The 19,910-nt window shown below is 43.8% G+C and overlaps 1 protein-coding gene across 2 annotated transcripts in view; it reads left to right on the top strand.

Moving 5' to 3' along the window:
* UBA2 (ubiquitin like modifier activating enzyme 2) overlaps nt 1-19,910 on the top strand; it is a 46,236-nt gene that overhangs the window by 12,783 nt on the left and 13,543 nt on the right. The window contains exons 1-11 of one of the 2 annotated variants that reach the window (XM_061594386.1): nt 1,195-1,287; nt 3,681-3,745; nt 4,120-4,220; nt 4,333-4,454; nt 5,348-5,415; nt 5,895-6,016; nt 7,071-7,170; nt 14,516-14,676; nt 16,106-16,199; nt 16,294-16,406; nt 16,488-16,643. In XM_061594386.1, coding sequence (XP_061450370.1) covers nt 3,724-3,745; nt 4,120-4,220; nt 4,333-4,454; nt 5,348-5,415; nt 5,895-6,016; nt 7,071-7,170; nt 14,516-14,676; nt 16,106-16,199; nt 16,294-16,406; nt 16,488-16,643 — 1,059 coding nt within the window. In that variant the 5' untranslated portion in view covers nt 1,195-1,287; nt 3,681-3,723. Of the gene's footprint in view, nt 1-1,194; nt 1,288-3,680; nt 3,746-4,119; nt 4,221-4,332; nt 4,455-5,347; nt 5,416-5,894; nt 6,017-7,070; nt 7,171-14,515; nt 14,677-16,105; nt 16,200-16,293; nt 16,407-16,487; nt 16,644-19,910 lie in introns of those variants that run through there. The other variant, XM_061594385.1, reaches the window with a different exon arrangement.

Genomic DNA, 19,910 nt, shown 5'->3' with positions numbered 1-19,910 from the left:
CTTATATTACTGAATTACAAATGGTACATTGTAATTTTGTTCTGTATGATACTTTACTTTGAAACACTGAAACTCAAAATCAATTATTGTAAGGTGACATTGGTTTTATGTTGGGAAGTGTTTGTAAAAAAACATAAAAAACTGAACCATATTGCTTGCATAACTATTCAAAGCCCACACATTAATATTTGGTAGAGCCACCTTTCACTGCAATAACAGCTTTATGTCTTTTGGGGTAGCTATGTACCAGCTTTACACACAGTGTTGGAGGGAGTTTGGCCCATTCTTCTTGGCAGATTCGCTCCAGATCGATCAGGTTGGTTGGATATCGCTTGTGGATCACAATTTTCAAAGAGTGCCACAGATTCTCAATGGGATTGAGATCAGGACTTTGACTGGGCCACTGTAGGACATTCACCTTTTTGTTCTTGAGCCACTCTGATGTTGCTGTGGCCTTGTGCTTGGGATCATTGTCCTGCTGAAAAGGGAATTTCCTCCCAAGCCTCAGTTTTTGAGTGGACTGAAGCAGGTTCTCTCGCAGTATTTCCCTGTATTTTGCTCCATCCATTCTTCCTTCCATTTTAACAAGATGCCATCCCTGCTGACAGAAAGCATCCCCACAGCATGATGCTGCTACCACCATACTTCACTGTTGGGATGGTGTGTCTTGAGGCATGGGCAGTGTTAGGCTTGTGCCACACATAGCGCTTTGAATTTTGACCAAAAAGCTCTCTCTTGGTCTCATCTGACTACAAAACCTTTTCCCACATCGCAGCTGGGGCACTCTCATGCTTTTTGGCAAATTCCAGATGTGCTTTCAGGTGGTACTTTTTGAGTAATGGCTTCTTTCTTGCCACCCTCCCGTACTGGCCAGTGTTATGCAGAGCTCTTGATATGGTTGACTGGTGCACTGTTACTCCACTCCCAGCCACTGAACTCTGTAGCTCATTTTTGGCCCTTCTGTGGCTTGTCTCACAAGTCTCCTTGTTCGAGTGCTGAGTTTTGAGGGACATCCTTTTCTTGGCAGTACCTGGGTGGTGTGATGCACCTTCCACTTCCTGATTATTTATCCAACTGTGCTCACTGGGATATCCAAACACTTGGATATTATTTTGTACCCTTTTCCTAATCTATGCATTTGTATTACATTATCTCTCACTTCTGTAGAATGCTCTTTGGTCTTCATTTTCCTTCAGATCCACAGCCTGACCAATGATCCTTCAACAGTGGGGTTTTTATCCTGACAATGTGACAGCACCTTTAACGGTTCACAGGTGGAGGCCAATGGTAAGGTAACCGTGTCCTCGATATTGTCCTCAGTTTCTTTATCTGTGTAAACTGGGAGCTTCTACAGCACAGGGGTTGAATACTTATGCAAGCAATATGTTTCAGTTTTTTTATGTTTCTTACAAGCATTTCCCAACATAAGACCAATGTCACTTTACGATAATTGATTTTGCGTTTCAGTGTTTCAAAATAAAATACCATAGAGAACAAAATTACAATTGTACCATGTGTAATTCAGTAATATGAGAGCATTAGTCAGGGGTCTGATTACTTTTGTAAGGCACTGTATATTCTGTTGCTGTTGTTTGGTATGTAATTCATTTTATAACTTGATTATATAGGATTATAATAGACTACACTCAAATTCTCCACCTTCTACTCAGCTTTCATTTGGATTTATTAAATTATTATACAGCCACAAGAGGGGCTGTATACTGTAGCTAGCATGGATTTTTTCACATTCCGCCATGTTAATTGAAAATACCCCCATGCCATTCTGCTCCTTCCCAGAAGTTCATTTCAAAACAAAATCTTACAAAATGTATAGTCCTGAACTCAGAAGCCTTTGCTTAACAACCTTCTTAAGTTTTCATGGTGATACGCAAAACACTCAAGAGAGAATCCAGAGTTCAAAGTCTAAAACGAGTAAAACAATCCAAATCCCTGTTAGACCTTTTTTAGTGGTCTCGTAATTTGTTGAAATTAATTAAAAATCAGTCATGTTCACAGAATACCTGTAATCCTATTACTGACCTTGTCCCATACTCTGGACCTTCATCTTATGCAGTTTAAAAGTTAAAAAAAATGCATGGCTGACTTTTAATAATTTCAGAAAATTAACATTGCAGTTTATGATAGTGTATTCCACTTTAAACAGTCCTGGCTTCCCCAGAAGATCATGGGAAGGGTAGGTGTGAAGTGTGCTTAGAGTTGTTAGCAGACTCCTATTCCCCTGAAAGAGCTCCGGTGGCCAGCGTGGTTTAACAGTCAACCCTCTCCCCAGAGAATTCTAGTGATTGTAGCTCTGTGGGGGGAATAGGGCATCTCCTAACAACTCAGCACCCTTCACAAACTACACTTCCCAAGATTCTTTAGGGAAAGCCGTGATGGTTTAAAGTGGATTAAATGTCTGGTGTGGATGTGGCCAGGGACAGCTTTGGTTTAGGTTTGAGTAGGAGACTACATATGTCAGATGTAGAATAACATGGTGTGGGAAACCTTGAAAAATAATGATACTGTTCACAGTGTTTTCCTCCTTCTCCTTCCTGCCCTCTCCTCCCCCCTCTCCCCCTTCCTTCTCTCCCTTTTCCTCTTCCCGATCCTCAATAAGCATGCAAATGATCAAACCTGCACTCCACCTTCTGCCTGCTCCCTTTCCCCCTCCTCCTCCCCCGTGTCAGTTTCACCTATCCTAAGCATGATTGCAGGGGAGTAAATCCCACTGAACTCGAATAAGCATGCAAATGATCAGTCCATTCTCAGCAAAGTTGCACAGGACCCCATTTCTTACCTCCCAGTTTAAAAAGCAGAGTAATCCACTAAGAGGCAAAAACCCTTGCAGTTAAAGAACATACCTATAGCCATCAGATATTTCTATCAAACTTTTAAAAGCAAGGAAACCACTCACCATATACAGTGAGGCATGTGTTACCAAATTCTTCCATGTTACACAGGAAGTGGATTGGACTGTGAAAGACCAACCCAAATTGTGTTTCCATTTTTACAAATTTGTAGGGCAGTACAATATCTCAGAGAGGAGGTCAGATCTCCTGCTCCCCTGGTGCATTCACTATAGCTGCCCAATTTCCCTGGTTTGTAAAGTTTGATAGAAATATCTGTTGGCTATAAGTATGTTCTTAAACCGCAAGGCCTATTAGTGAATGTACATATAATGGGGAATATGAAATTGCAGCTTGCACTAAATTAAGTGTTAAGTTTCTGAAACCATAGGGATTGTTATCAACCATACATCTTCAGAGCAAAACCAAATATATTCCACTAAATATTCTGTCTGGAAATATCATTGCAATTCTGCTCTGGAAAAAAAAATAGACAAGAGCAAGCTATTTTAGTTTGGGTCCTAGGACACATCTTGCCTAAAGAAATAGTTTAGGGAAATGACAGAGATATCGGCTAGCCATCAGTCCAGAAATATAGCAATTCATTTTATTTTGCCCTAAACATCTTGTTTTCTTTGTGGACTAAAAAAAAAAAACTAGGTCTTTTTGAAACACTCATTTGTTTCACCTGTTTTCTTGATACCTAACTATAAAATACTGTGATGTGCTGTTTGGCAGATGTTGTATTCATGAAGTCATAGACATCTGTCTTGTCAAAATCAAGAGGCATTTATTTTCTGAGCTACCTAAAATGGATATTTTCTCTTCCTGCAGCGCTGACTATAATGTGGAATTTTTTCGCCAGTTTACCCTAGTTATGAATGCCTTGGATAACAGAGGTAAGGTTTCTCTTTGCTAATATGAGATGTCTGAAACTTGGAGTTTTGAAATGTCTCTTTTCTGACATACATGTACTTGTAGCCTTGCAAAGTCTCAATTTGCTTTGGCCTGCCTGTTTCCTAATAGTTTGGTGTGTTTCTAGAAATGAATATTGGGATAGCTGCTATCTTTACAAACTACTTTTTAATCATATCTGAGTAGTCCTGTAATAAATGCTAAGGATCGTCTCCCCACTGTACAGAAAGAGGTTGTAGTAATGAAAATAGCTTATTGGTACCACCTGAAAAGTGGAGGAAATGTGACTTACTGGAGACCCCGTTTGTATCAAAACCTGTATTTGAAAACCAGTGATTCTTAATTCTTTTCTTCACAGCTGCCCGTAACCATGTGAACAGGATGTGCCTGGCTGCTGATGTCCCCCTTATAGAGAGTGGAACTGCAGGCTATCTTGGTCAAGTAACTGTTATTAAAAAGGTACAGCAATGACACTCTGTTTTCGTATGCTGTAGCATAATCATTAAGTGTAGTTTTCAGTCAACAGTGGAAACATGATAGATTTTTTCCTCTATTTTTTCCCCCTCTGTAGGGAGTGACAGAATGTTACGAATGTCAGCCTAAACCAACCCAGAAGACCTTTCCAGGCTGTACCATACGCAACACACCTTCAGAACCAATCCACTGCATTGTGTGGGCAAAATATTTGTTCAAGTAAGCTTTTTTTATGCTAACACTATGCATCTTTTTATCACAAAGATCTTGAGTGAGCTTATCTGTGAATACAGGAACACCTGGGTCGATCCTACTATTCTGAGCCTAGTACATTATGATGGTTAGTTTGTAAAGGGTTAATATGTAGAAGAGCTCTGGACTTGAGGGCCTTATGTGTCTGGCAGATTAGTTTATTGCCAGTACACAGCTACATAAAATCTAGAAAACCAGGTTGGCCGATTGTTGTGTGTAGGTTTTGTTGAGTGCATGTTCCCAAAGAAAGGGTATCTAATGCATTTAGACAATCTGTAGAGATTCCTCATTCTAACAGCAAGCTGAGGTACCAAGTGCTGATAGGATTGTAGCCAAAATAGAGCCATTGAGAAACGAGAGCAAGGTATAGGCATGCTCAGAGGAACCTCAAAGTCTGCCAAAGTACAACATACCTTTTTTTTAAAAAAAAAACCCATAAGGGCAGAAATTCAGAAAAATTGCCCACCAAGAACTGAGCATGCTCAGTAGCCATGGAATAGTGAAAATGGAACAGGAGGCGGTGGGCGTGGAATGCCTTCCTGGGAGGAAATCGCTGGCTGGTACTGAACAAGAACACACCTTTTAGGAGGAGGTTGCAGGTTCCATTTATCAAGATGGATTACTTTTATCTTTTTATTTATTTTAAAAAGTTATATTGTGCTTTTCATATGTGTCTTAAAGCAGCTGACAAAGAAAATCATACTATGTATCTGGAGGAGTATGCATGCAACTAAAATCAAACCTGTATGTTAACCGCTGAACATAACAGTGCATAAATAACTTGCTTTTAACATTATCCAAGCAAAGGGATTTCAGTCTCTAACCAGGAAAATGCATGTCTTGTGTGTTTTAATATGTAGTCAGCTGTTTGGAGAAGAAGATGCTGATCAAGAAGTATCTCCTGACAGAGCTGATCCTGAAGCTGCTTGTAAGTGTAAAATGATTTGTTTAGATATGATAGACCCCAGAATATTTTTGCTTGCCAGTGTTTCAGTACCTCTCAGGTATTCCTTCTGGAATCTGCGCAACTCCTCTAATTGGATACATAAAAATATTTTCTTTGTTTGCTGGCACAGATCTGCAAGGTTCTGTCTATACATTGCATATAGGAGAACCTTCAGTAGCTGCTTCTAGGTTCACCTGAATGTCAATCTTTAGTCTTAAATAGTGAGTATTAAATTTTGTATTGCTTTGAGCCCTGGTTCCATTAATTGGGCCAGAATAGTCTAAATATTTCAGGTACCATTTTGATTCTTTAATAGGCCGGTGTGGTGAAGAAGGACCCAGAAACCCTCTGACTAGGTTTTCCTCTGAAAGCCAGCTGCACATTCTGCTCTGTAGGTAAATTTGTAGCTGTGCCATGTGAGTGATCTTGATAGCAAATGAAAAATGTCATATTATTGACAGGGGAGCCAGCAGAAGCAGAGGCCAGAGCAAGAGCATCTAATGAAGATGGTGATATTAAACGTGTTTCAACTAAGGAATGGGCTAAATCAACAGGATACGATTCAGTTAAACTCTTCACTAAGGTATTGGTCTTAAGCCAGTGGCACTTAGAGAAATCTGTGTATGCCTCTGTTGTGGAGGGGAAATAGAGTAAGATGCTGTCAGCCGTGATCCTCTCTCTGGCCATCTATCAACACACCTACCCTTCTCCTTTCCCTCTAATCTTCCTTTTGGTTTACAGATAATAGATGAATTAGTAGTGATACACTGTATGGGGAATGAGGAGGTTGTTAGAAGATAAAGAGAAGGACACAAACATTTGGGCAAGTGTCTGTTATCAGGGTTAGCAAATGTGGTGCCCTCCAGATATTTTTAGACTCCCGTCAGCCCCAGCCAGCATGGCCAATGGTCAGCAGTGAAGTGAGATGTGGTCCACAACATCTGGAGGGCATCAGGTTGGCTACTTCTGGTCTATATCATGAGATGACACACAAGTCAGCAATTAGAAGGAGGTGAGTAACAAAAGCCGGCTAGGGGCTAGCAGGTGAGGGATGAATCTCCATCCATCTTGCAGCATCCCTTTGCATTTCTGTGCTGTGCACAGAGGAGGGGGGTTTCTTCCTTTGACAGCCCAGTTGGTACCCTGACTCCACCAGCCTGCTAAGTCACTGCCATACAGTTCCTTGTCTGGTGCTTAAATACGGCGGGATTAATTAAATCTTTAGAATTTACAAACAGAGCAGAGGAGGTCTGCAAGTTTGTTCTGATAAGCTTGAATGTTACTTTGCTAGTTTTACTGTGCACAAGATTGCACTCTGCAGCTTCAGATAAGGTTTCCAATATATTGGTTATCAGAATTAAGCATGTACCTTATTAAATATTTATACAGAACTGACTGCATTTCCCCACCCTGCAGTTTTGTCATAATCTAGTTGTTTCACTTCAGTAAACAGGAGCATAATGACCATAGGGCTGTTAATATTTGAATAAGACAAATACTGTATACATGGGGCCTGGATGAATGTGTACTGGTGCTAAATACTAAGTGTTGATAAATTTGAAATGTACTCCTCAGAGGGAATAGAAGCAAAGTGCATCAGTTTATTCTAGCTTTGCTTTCCAAATCTTACTTTCCAGCTTTTCAAAGATGACGTCAGATATCTGCTAACAATGGATAAGCTCTGGAGGAAAAGGAAACCTCCAATTCCTCTAGACTGGAATGAAATACAAAATCAGGGTAAGCAGATTATGTTTTGCCTTTCATTAGCACTTAAAGTGTTAGGATGCCTACTTTTAAAGACAAGTATTATTAATGGACTGTAGCAGAGCCCAATTTAGTTTAGTACTTTAGTTTTGGCGTTGGGATGTGGTTCTTGAATCCTCCCCATTTAAACAATTGTTTGGAGTGCAATGGCAACTTGGATAAAAGATTTATGAAGGCATCTGCGTTTATAGTGTACACCAAGGCTGGTCAGTATGGTGCTGTCTGGATGCTGCTGAACTTTTTAAACTCCTGTCAGCCCTAGCGAGACAGCCAATGGTCAGGGATAATGGGAATTGTAGTCCACAACATCTGGAGGGCATCACATGGCTACCCTTGACCCTTAGGGACTGCAGCCTATATCTTTCTTCTCAAATATTCCATTTATTTGAGGATGGGACACTGGCTGCATTTGAACAGAACTCTTAAGCCAAGAAACATGGTTTAACTGTATTCTACTGGTTTAGCTCTCCCTTAATCTAACAGGGAAACAAACCACAGAACACCTGGCTTAGTGTTATATCTGAACCACTGCTCATTGTTCTCAGTCAGCGGATGAGTGGAGCATATAGGAATGGGTTAACTCCTCCTGGAAGCAGGTCAAGTCACTTTAGAAAAAAAAACTTCTAGTGGCCAGCCGGAAAGGGAGATAACCTTCTTCCTACTTTCAGCTCTTGACTCTTCCTCCAGCAAGCAAAAGGGTTAGGTCATTCCTCCTGTATACCCCTAAGGGAAATAGGGAAGAAAGTTTGTTTTCTGTCTATTTGGTTTTTCTTAAAATGTCTTTCTTTGGAGCAGCAGGCAGCCTCTCTCTATCTTCTCTGTCTACCCCCACCCATCAGTGATTAGGCAGATTGTGTGTGGGGGGAGAGAGAAATGGGTAGGCTCTTTCCTTGTTGGCGTGTTAGGACACAGAGATAGCTAAAATCAGTCCCAGGCTCCTTTACTGCGCCTAGTTCATCCACAGAGAAGAAGCCCCTAGTGGAGTGTTGGAGCAATGCAGAGGCCTCCAGAGTAGTGAGGATTCAGGCCTTAAAGCAGCCTTTCCCAACCAGTGTGCCTCCAGATGTTGTTGGACCACAACTCCCATCAGCCTCAGCCAGCATTGCCAATGGTCAGGAAGATGGGAGTTGTGGTCCAACAACATCTGGAGGCACACTGGTTGGGAAAGGCTGCCTTAAAGCATAGCCAGACTCTTCAGCAACTTACTTCTGCTTTGAGCAGCTGCTACCTTGCCACCCAGGTACCAATTCCATTGCTTGAAAAGGGGAGTGAACACTTAGTCTGGCCGTACCTCATTACTGGAGGGTATGTAATGGCCTGCGGAGGAGGCTGCTTGTACCATTCCTTGGCCAAGGAGGATAGCAGGACTGAGTGTGGAGGAAGCTAGTTCCCAGATGGGAAACCCACTTGTTACACTGGAGTCTCTGGCAGGTGCCATTTTGGATTCCCCTCCTTGGGCAGTTACAGTTTCCCAACTCCCCTCCATGTAGCAGGGGAGGAAAGGAGGCTCATACTGTAGCCTCGGGTAAAAACTGCGCCAAAACCCGCCACTGTGGGTCATCTTCTCACCCCCCCCCCAAGCAGCCTTGTTGTCCTGGCTTAACAAGACAGCAGTGCGGGAGGCCGGGGCTTCTCTGCAAAGTGTTAAGCCCTCGCCCATAAGAAGAGCGTCAAACATTCCAGAACTTACTTTTCTCATCAATTTTCCTCCTGCTCTTCCTCCTCCTCAGATTCCAGCCCAGACAGGGGGAGGGGGAACAGCAAATAGAGGGGCTCAGCTCCCCAGATGTTTAAAGCCTCTAAAGGGCAAACATAAGAAGCATTCCTCTAGCCTTAAGGCTCTGCCTGGCAACCTGCCCCTCAGTCCTGATTCAGTTTTCACCCAAGTCCTATCCCATTTTGGTCACCGAGGCCATGACTTGCCTTTAGGTAGACCTTCTAACTAGAACTGGGCATGTTTAGCCTGGAGAAGAGAAGACTGAGGGGAGATAGGATAGCACTCTTCAAGTACTTGAAAGGTTGTCACACAGAGGAGGGCCGGGATCTCTTCTCGATCGTCCCAAAGTGCAGGACACGGAATAATGGGCTCAAGTTGCAGGAAGCCAGATTTCCACTAGACATCAGGAAAAACTTCCTAACTGTTAGAGCCATACGACAATGGAACCAATTACCTAGAGAGGTAGTGGGCTGTGCGACAGTGGAGGTATTCAAGAGGCAGCTGGACAGCCATCTGTTTGGAATGCTTTGATTTGGATTCTTGCATTGAGCAGGGAGTTGGACTTGATGGCCTTATCGGCCCCTTCCAATTCTACTATTCTATGATTCTATGATTCCCAAAGAGAAAGCGAATTTGAGGAGACAGAGTAGGGTTCCTCACATGTTTTCCCCAGATCTGGGGACCAACGTGTAGTCATTCCATTTCCAAAATTCTTTAAGGATATTGTTAAATAGGAGTGGGAACAACCAGCTAAGCCTAAATATGGTCCCTCGCTCTCCAAAATGCTCTATGGCTTGCCTGCTACTGTAATGGACAGCTTCAAGGTCCCAGCCATTGATGAGCTGGTTTCTGTCCTTGGGGCCAAAGCTGCCATTCCCAAGGAGGTGGGGGACACCCTATGTGGTCAAAGTGACAGATGCAGAGAGGCAGCCTTAAAGCGGTCAAATGGCCAGGTCCCTTTTAACTGATGTTCCTCCAGGCATGTCAGAGAAGAGCTAAACAAACTGGCAAAAATGGCTGAGTTCCTGACAGATGCATATATGGATAGCCTACAGTATTAAGCATGTGTGCTGGGCTACTCTGTAGTAGTAAGGCATGACATTTGGCTGAAACAATGGGAAGTGGACCACCATTCTGAAGCCAGTCTGTCAGTCCTTCCATACACCAGCAGTCAGCTTCTCAGCAAGTCTCTAGATTGCCACCTGGTGGGGATCAAATATAAAAAGAAAGCTCTTCCCTTTGCATCCAAGAATGACTACAACAAAGCTCACAAGAGGTCTTCTCACTCCTTTCGTCCAAAAGGATATGCATCTACCTACATGGTCATTTGTCAGTTCCATGACTCCTGGAATTCCTGGAACTCTTCGTGCCAGCAGAACAACCCACTTCCTTGGGAGGCAAGCTCAACAAGCATTGCCAAGGACCCAAGACCAATAAATACTAAGCAGCCCCAGGCCTGACACCAGAGGAATCCAGGTGGGCAGAAGATTTCCAACATTTTGCCCACGCCTGGATGGCCACCACTTCAGACAAATGGATCCTAAACACCATCTCGTTGGACTACTCTCTGGAATTCGCCGCCATGCCATGGGACAGGTGGCGGGCAGCCCCACCATCACACAGACTGGAAAATCTCCAAAGGACTCTGGATGGCATCTCCCACTTTCTTGAGATAGGAGCCATAAAACCACTGCCAGAACATCATCTGTCCTCTGGGGACTTTTCTAACTTCATCTTGGACCTAAAGTTTCTGACTTGATTCATAGTGACCAGGAAGCTCAAGATAGAGACACTCAGATCCACCACAGAAGCCATTGCACCTGCAGACTTCTTTGGATCCATAGATCTCATGGAAACATACTTGCATGTCCCCATACTACCTCAACACATGTGTTTTCTCCACTTTGCTCATGGCCAAGAGCAGGCTCAGTACAGGGCCTTGCCTTTCAGCCCGTTCTCAACCCCCTGGGTGTTCACCAAGCTCATGGTGGTAATAGTAGGGCATCTCTGCACTGGGGGTGCATGTCTGTCCCCATCTGGATGACCTCCTGGTGCATGTGTCCTCAGTCACAGGGGCACAGTGGGATCCAGAGACTCCATCCTTTGTGTGGAGACAGGGCTGGCTCCAAAGGGTACCTAGACGGGCCCTGGCCAAGGGCCCCTGAGGGCCCCCGCTGCTCCCCTTCTGCAATTTGTGGAGCTTCCAAGCTGCCTGCCATTCCCTCACTCCACCTATCTTTCACTGCTGACTTCTTTTGTAGCTGTGTGCAGTGCGTGCTCAGCGCTACTGTTAACCAAGATGATGGCTGAGATTTCCCTAAGGTGCTGATGCCCCTGCCGCCATCTAGGTTGATGACAGGATGTGTGTATGTAGCATGCATGAGTGCCATCAACCAAGATGGCGGCAGAGGCTTCAGCTCTAGGGAAACTTTGGCCGCCATCTTGTTTAATGGTAGTGCTGCACGCGCAGCCCACATAGCCGCAAAAGACAGGAGACAGGTAGGTGGGGTGGGCGCGTGGCTGCAGGGGCGCACATGCCAGGGCCCAGGGCAGGCTGGTGCCTAAGGGCCCCGGCATGCCTGGGGCTGGCCCTGCGTGGAGAGTCATGGATTCATTATCAGCAAGGCCAGGAGCCAGCTGATCCCCAGTCAATGCCTCTAACATCTGGGAGTGGTGATAGACATAGTCCGGAGCTAGTTATCTTCATTCACAGAGTGAATCAGCAAGATCCTGTCCCAGCTGCAGGCTTACTTGTCTGACGCCGAGGTTCCCTTGATGGAGCTTGCCCAACTACATTATAGTGGCCATCAACTCAGTGCCGTGGGCGTATTTTCACTGCAGGGCACTCCAGTGGCTACTGCTCCCATACCAGGACCAGATCGCACAGAACCTAAACTGGCTAAAAAGCATTCCCAACAATGTATTGGCTTCTCTGCAGTGGTGGAGAAAGCAATATTGTCTAGTGAGAAGGCTTTCCCTCCGAGCCCCAGCAGTCACAATGGTCACCATGGATGCCAGTCTGGCTGGCTGAGGGGCAACCTGCCTCACGAACTTCACCCAGCGTTCAGGAACAACACCAATCCATTAACTGGCTGGAACTCAGGGTGATTCAGTTCAGGAGTTCCTTCCCTTCCTGTATCAGGTACAGGTGCTGGTGCACACAGACAGTGTCATGGCCAAAGCACACATGAATTGTCAAGGGACACTAAATCTGGTCCCTTACAGGATGAGACCAATTTACTGTTCCAGTGGGTGGAGCAACGCCTGGCATCCATCTCAGCCATTCAACACCCAGGCCAAGTGGCTAAGCAGAGAGCAAATTCATCAGGGGGAGGGGGAATTAACCAGGAAGTGTCCCATTTGATTTCCCAGAGGTGGGGGACACCTTGCATGGACCTCTTCACCTCCTCAACAGATGCTCAGCTGGACAAGTTCATGGCCAGTGCTGGGACCCTCAGGTCCTAGAGGTGGATGTGCTTTTAGCCCCCTGGCTATGGGGCTTGCTGTTTGCTTTTCCTCCTCTGCCTTTTCTGTCCAGACTGCTTTGCAGGATCCAGGCCCAAGTAGTAGTAGTCCCTTACTGGCTTTGGCGGCTGTGGTTTTCAAATCTTGTCGACCTCGGCTCTAGCCTGCCTTGGTGGCTACCTGCCGCACCAGACCTGTCGCAGAGTCCCATTCTTCTCCTGGACCCAGACTAACTTCTTGCTTAGAGGTTAAGCAGCAGTTGCTGAGGTCCAACAGCTGTCATCAGCACCATTCTGGCATCTACACAGAGGGTCTGTGACCTGAAGCTTTCAACAGATGGCACAGGTAAAAGCAGTTGGTGGAGGAAGAATGTCAGCTTGGGACCATTCTCAACTTCCTACAGGACAGGCTTGACCAGGGCCTAGCACCCAGTACATTTAAAAGACAGGCAGCAGCCCTGGATCGTGTGCATCCACCATTAGCAGAGCCCACCATATCAGTCACCTTCAGATCAAGAGGTTTTTTATGGGGACAGCCTTCACTTTAGTCCAGAACCCTGGTTCTGAGGGCAGTTTCGGTCTCTCCATTTGAACCAGCCCACTCCATTCCCATCAAAGGAGCTCATGCTCAAGACAGTCTTCCTCATGGCAGATACGTAGCCAGAAGGGTTGGGGAGTTGGGGACCATCAGGGAGGAACTCTACACCTTTCACCCCAACAAGGTGGTACTTCGGCCTGATTCTATCTTCCTGACCAAGATTAGTTCCTCTTTCCATAGGGGTTGGGACATCACTTTGCCGAGCTTCTGCCCCAACCCAGTTCATCACAAGGAGAAGAGATGACATAAGGCAGATGTCAAGCACATACTCAGGATCTACATAGACCAAACTAGGTCCTTCAGGAGGACCAAGTCACTGTTCAAATAGGGAGCATAGGACTGTATAGTCTCCGGACCTGCCATCAGCTGGTCGGTCACAGAATGAGTCATTAAGGCCTACCAAGCCAGAGCCAAAGTCTTGCCCTGGGGCATTACAGCTCACTCCGTCAGGGAAGCAGCTGCCACAGCGGCACTGCACAAAGATGCCCCACTGGACGAAATCTGTAAGGCAGCCACCTGGGCTCATCTGTCCACCTTCATCAGGCACTACAAGAAGGACAAGTATGTCTTTGCCAATGCTGCCTTTGGCAGAAGGATCTTCCAAAGGGTAGTAGCCTGGGTCTGCATCCTACCGAAGGATGCAGAGGGTCACTGTTTGGGCTCCTATGGGGAGGAAGGGCAGGATATAAAGTGTAGTTAGTGAAGGGTGCTGCTAGGAGATGCCCTGTTCCCCTCGCAGAGCTTCAATCAGAGCAGCTGACTGTTAAACCACTTTGGCCACTGGAGCTCTCTCAAGGGAATAGGAGTCTCCTCTCAGCACCCTTCACTTCCCAGGATTCTCTGAGGGAAGCCATGACTGTCTCACATGAAATCAAAGTCTGGTGTGGGTGTGGCCCCGATTAAGCAAGCCTAGCAGCTGTGAGTCTGGATTTTAGAACACTGACAGTTGGTTCTTACTGAGCATGTCCGACACTATCATTCAGTTCAATGCAAAATTTCTTAAATTAATTAAAAATCAGCCAGGCATTTTTAAAAATTTTAAACTGCAGAAGATGAAGGTCAGAGTATGGGACAAGGTCAGTAATAGGATTACAGGTACTCTGTGAACATGGCTGCTTTTTAATGAATTTCAACAGATTATTAGAACTTTCAGAGAAAAAAGTCCAAAAGGGCTCTGGGGTTTTTTTCTCTCTCTTTAGACTTTGAACTCTCGATTCTTTCTGACTGTTTTGTGTATCGCCATGAAAATTGAGAGGGTTGTTAAGCAAGCGTTTCTGAGTTCAGGACTATAAGTTTTGTAAGATTTTGTTTTGAAATGAGCTTATGGGAAGCATCAGAATGGCATGGGGGTATTTTCAATTTAACATTGCCGAATGGGAAAAATCCACGCTAGCTACTCTCGTGGCTGTATAATTTTAAGAATATGAATAGTGTGCGTGATTATAAAATTGTACAGTTGGGAAAGCAAATTGTGTTGAATTTGGAAATGGTTTTAAAGAAGTTTCTCTATATTGAGCATTGATGCTCTTTCCATTGCAGAGAAGAGCACATCTGATCAACAGAATGAGCCTTCCTTGGGCCTAAAAGACCAACAAGTTCTAGATGTCAGGAGCTATGCCCACCTGTTTTCTAAGAGCATAGAAACCCTGAGAGCTCAACTAGCAGAAAAAGGTGATGGAGCTGAACTTATATGGGATAAGGTTAGTTCAGCAAATGTTCGGGGATGCTTTACATTCAGAGGAGTAAACAGATTCTAGTATAGCACCAATAACAAATACACCTAGCGCACTAGGGGATAGTGTCAAGTAACTCTGCAATTCTTCTGTAACTCTCATAAAAATGTGTTTGAGCTTTGTGAATGGTGTAATGCCATTTAACTGATTTGTTACCTTTGTTGGAATTTGCAAGATTTCAGAAGCTATGTAGCCTCTGTTGCCTGTGGCTGCAGAAGGCACAATCCACTGCGAAGTTCTCATGTAAAAGCCCTACTGAAATGAAGAGCAGTTATCTATTCTTGTTTGAAGAAAGGCGGTCAGGATGGCCATCGAAAGTAGCTTAGTGGGGCTTGAGCAAGAGAACTTCAAAATGTCCCTTAAAGCTCGCACTGTTTATTTTTCTCTTTCAGTGAGCTTGTATTCGTCAATTCAGTTTTGATTTAAACCATTTAAAGCAGCAACATGCAATAAAAACAAAAGTATAGTTAAAAAATGAAGTTACAATCTGAGAACAAAATTAAAAGCAACAAGCAGCAGTAAAAGTGATAAAACAACCTAGTGAAAAGAACTGATTTTTATCTGCTGAAAACCTTGGGCAAATAAAAAGGTCTTAACTTAGCGCCTCAAACTTGACCAAGAAGATGCTAGGTGGACCTCTCTAAGGATGACACCGCTGAAAAGACCCCCTCCCCAGCCACCACCTGCCTTGCTTCTAATAGTGCCTCTGAAGGAAGACCTTTGTGCTGAGCACTCATGCAGATGCCTGTGGGAGCAGGCAGTTCAGAAAAGATGCTGTGGAGGGCTTTAAAGGTGAAGCACTTTGAACTGGGCCTAAAAACTACGTACATTATGGATGAATGCAAAACTTGATTTTAACAGTGAGTGGTGTAAGACACAGTGAAGAATGGGGACCATAAATAGTGCTTTGCTGAGGATGGGAGATTCTATGTAAAGATGTGCCTTGTTTTTTAAAAGTAATTATGTTGCTCTGTGTGTGCGAACTCTCTTTAGAAACTCATTTGTTTCCATGGAGCTTATTGGCAAAGCAATATAATCAAACTATCTCAAAGGTTCATGGCTGAGGTTCAGCTTCTGCTGGACATTTACACTCTTGACTGTTGAGGGATTATGATGTTACCACTTTGAAAAATAGAAATGCTGGGCTCCTGGCTCAGCTATGAGTGTGGCCACAAAATCTTTAACCTGTGAAAGTTAGTAATACTGTATTACAGACTTGTTACTGGGTGAAACTAAGCTTTACTGTGCTGAGGTTCTTGAAGCATTTTGAACGTTTAGAAGGGTATATTACAAAAATAATATGCAAGTTTTAGGTCAAGATTATGTATTTTTTTTAAATTGCAGAAATTTTTCTGTTTGCTTTGAAATGACTTTAAAGTGGGCGATTATTTGACAGGATGACCCTTCTGCGATGGACTTTGTCACTTCTGCTGCAAACCTCAGGATGCATATCTTTAGTATGAATATGAAGAGCAGATTTGATATCAAATGTAAGAATAAAAAACTTCTATTGATCTTCTTGAAGTATCTGCTTTGTTCTTTTTTATATGCAGGATAAACTCCTTATTTCTACTTCTTTTACAGCAATGGCAGGAAACATCATCCCTGCAATAGCTACTACTAATGCTATAATAGCTGGTCTGATAGTACTGGAGGGTTTAAAGATTCTCTCAGGAAAAACAGAGCAGTGCAGAGCAGTAAGTGTGATGCTGATTTCTCTCTGTTCTCTTTTGCTTGCTCATGCTAGAGATTTGATTCCATTTCTCTTATTCTCTAAGATCTTCCTTAATAAACAGCCAAACCCAAGGAAGAAGCTACTTGTTCCCTGTGCTTTGGACCCTCCAAATCCTAACTGCTATGTGTGTGCAAGTAAGCCAGAGGTGACAGTGAAACTTAATGTCCACAAAGTCACAGTTTTGACGTTGCAAGATAAGGCAAGTGAGCATCTTCCTTCCTTCATTTGTTGTGTTTTCTGTTCAAACTGTTCGTAAGTTGCTTATTGGCAGGATCTGTGCCGCACCCTAGGCTTTAAAACATAGATGGATGGAGAACCTCAGGGCCAGGGCATGCACACCTCTCTCATTGTTTGGACTTTCCCCAAGCCATACCCCCAAACAGTGTTTTTGCAGAGCTGGAATGTGTCCTTGTACTCTGATAATGCTTCTTGTTTGCCTGGATGGGGGTAAGAGGTGTAGAAACTGGCCTCCTGTACAAAGGTAACATTTACATTTTATTGTTCCACCCACATTTTGCCTCTTGCCCCACCCACCACTGTTACATGACCCCTGGAAGGTTGCCAGAGAGGATTGTGACCCTTGGCCTGAAATGAAAAAGAGCCCCATCTCTGCCTTAAAGGGCCCTGTTTCTTAACTTTGGTTTAGGTTAACATTAGCCTGTGACCCACTCATTCCAACTGTATTATGTGCATTCTGTGGCCTTATATTAGGATCCTGAGTATCCTAGATTTCGTTAAAGGAAAAGGAACATATTTAAAAGTTCAGCTTAACACTGTTACATTTCTTAGTGTGTGGAAGAGATCTCAGGTTGTGGGCATTCTGCTGCTTTGATTCCCCCCACCTTAAAATACAGTGCGCTTATTTGGAGATTACCTTCTGAATGTAAAAAATCCTGAGTAAATATAGCTAATATCCAAATAGAAGGAGTCATATAATACTCTGATTCTGATTAGAGCCAATGAAAATGGCAAGTTAGCTTTTGAGTTGTACATAACTCTTCTTCAAGGAGGAATTTAAAAAAGATGGGATGAGAACAATTGAAAAAGGGGTGTTGGTGAAGGGCTTTGCAGGAGCCATTCTGCAACAGAATGATTCAGAACATGCTTTTCAGACTGAGTTAAATTATTTGGGTCAAGTGCAAAAAAAATCAGGTTGCACCAAAGTGCATAGAAGCAATGTTTCATTTCCTTTGAAAATATAAATGCCAACAGGTTTATGGCCATAGAATTGAATCCAGCAAGGTCATTGCACTAGTGGAAAGACCTCCACTTGCTCAACAGACCTTCCCTTGCTCGCATACCCCAAATCTGCTCCTGGAGGTCCCCACAAGTCATTCTGCTTGTGCAGTTACTGTGTTGGATACAACGCAGTCTGGCCTGAATGATTCAGAATGCAATACATCAGTGTTCTGCCATTAGTTATTCGGATACAACGCAAACACTGATCAGAACACCCAGATGATTCTCAGCTGGTCCTAGTAAGGCCTTATACTACAGCTTCTGTTTGGGATTTTTTTCCGGCCGACCAACAACAACAATTTATGGAATGGTCAAAGACCCAATAACGCAAATCATCAGATAAAAGAAAACAGTCTTAACTGGACCAATATAGGACACCTGCTTTTTGTTGGCTAAAGTGTGTTTTGAAGCATATGCATTTTATGATAATTAAATCATTCTTTGCATCAAGATGAAGATAAAAAAGATTTCCATTAAAATTGTAGTAGACAACTGGGGTTATGCATTGGTTCTGTATGCAGCCCAAATTACGAGGTGAATGGGGGTGAATTCAAGCGAGGTTAAAAGATAATAATTAGTGACCTCACCTTGTAGGAAGGTGCCTGGTTTTAGCTGAATTATAATATATTCCTGTGCTGATAGCTGCCTCTACTTTATCAGACAGGTAGACTCTAGGTCTCGTGGGAAGATGGGAGCAACCTCTTTATTTGAAAGACAAGCCTAATACAGACAGAAAATGCTGCAGCATAAGGTCATACTTATACAACATGCAGCATCAACTGAATATTGCTTCACAAGTGAGACTATTGATCCTGAAGGGAAGACACTGATCCAAGTCCAAAACATTCATTATGCCTTTAGCCTTTTGCTTGTGGGTTTCCCCAAACCGCACATCACAAAGCATACCAATAGAACATGACAGTATCATGGAATTTCCGGAGGATGATCTAAAGGAGTATGCCACCCTTGAATTAAATGAATGGCAGGAGACACCTTCTCAAACATTACTTTTCCCTGAGTTTGGTCACTAGCTGAGTAGGATGACATAATCTTCAAATTCAGTAGTAACAAACATCATATAACTTCCCATTACAATTAATGAGAGTAATAATAAAAAATATCCATACATAGGCAAAGCTGCTAAATATATACATCGAATGAATGGAAAGAAGTGATGCAAAATGTTCCTTTTTATTCTAATGCTTCTGTTCTTGGGGCGGGGAGTGGACGTGGATTCAATTCCAGTAATATTTTCTCTTCTTCCCCTCTCCTCAGTGCTGTGGAGCTACATAACATAGAATCATAGAGTTGGAAGGGGCCTTGTAGGCCATTGAGTCCAACCCCCTGCTCACAGCAGGAAATCCACAGCTAGAGCATCTCCCGCAGATAGCTGTCCAGCCTCTGCTTGAAGACATCCAGCGAAGGCGATCCCACTACCTCCCTAGGCAGTCGGTTCCATTGCCGAACTGCCCTTACTGTCAAGAAGTTCCTTCTAATGTCCAATCTGAATCTACGCTCCTGCAACTTAAAACCATTAGACCTAGTCCTACCCTTTGGGGCAGCAGAGAACAAATCTGTACCTTCCTCTATGTGGCAGCCCTTCAGGTACTTAAAGAGTGCAATCATGTCACCCCTCAGCCTTCTCTTCACCAGACTGAACATGCCAAGTTCCTTCAACCTTTCCTCATAAGACTTGTTCTCCATACCGGCTATCATCCTCGTCGCCCTCTTCTGAACCCGCTCCAACTTGTCGATATCTTTCTTAAAATGAGGCGCCCAGAACTGAACGCAGTATTCCAGATGAGGCCTGACTAATGCAGAATATAGTGGGACTATTACTTCCCTCGACCTGGAAACTATAGCTCTGTTTATGCAGCCCAAAACCGTGTTTGCCTTTTTTACCGCAGCATCACACTGCTGGGTCATGTTCAACTTGCGATCCACTACAATTCCAAGGTCCTTCTCACACGCACTACTGCTAAGCCGGGTATTTCCCATCCTGTACCCGTGCATTTTGTTTTTGTGGCCTAAATGCAGAATCCTGCATTTGTCTTTATTGAATGTCATTTTATTAATTTCAGCCCAATTTTCTAGTCTATCCAGGTCCCTTTGGATTTTATTCCTGTCTTCCATTGTGTTAGCTATCCCTCCCAGTTTCGTATCATCCGCAAACTTCATAAGGCTTCCCTCCACCCCGTCATCTAAGTCATTGATAAAAATGTTGAAG

This window comes from Rhineura floridana, chromosome 13, assembly GCF_030035675.1.
Source record: "Rhineura floridana isolate rRhiFlo1 chromosome 13, rRhiFlo1.hap2, whole genome shotgun sequence".
Classification (NCBI taxonomy): Eukaryota; Metazoa; Chordata; class Lepidosauria; order Squamata; family Rhineuridae; genus Rhineura; species Rhineura floridana.
This window is presented reverse-complemented; position numbering and strand designations above follow the sequence as displayed.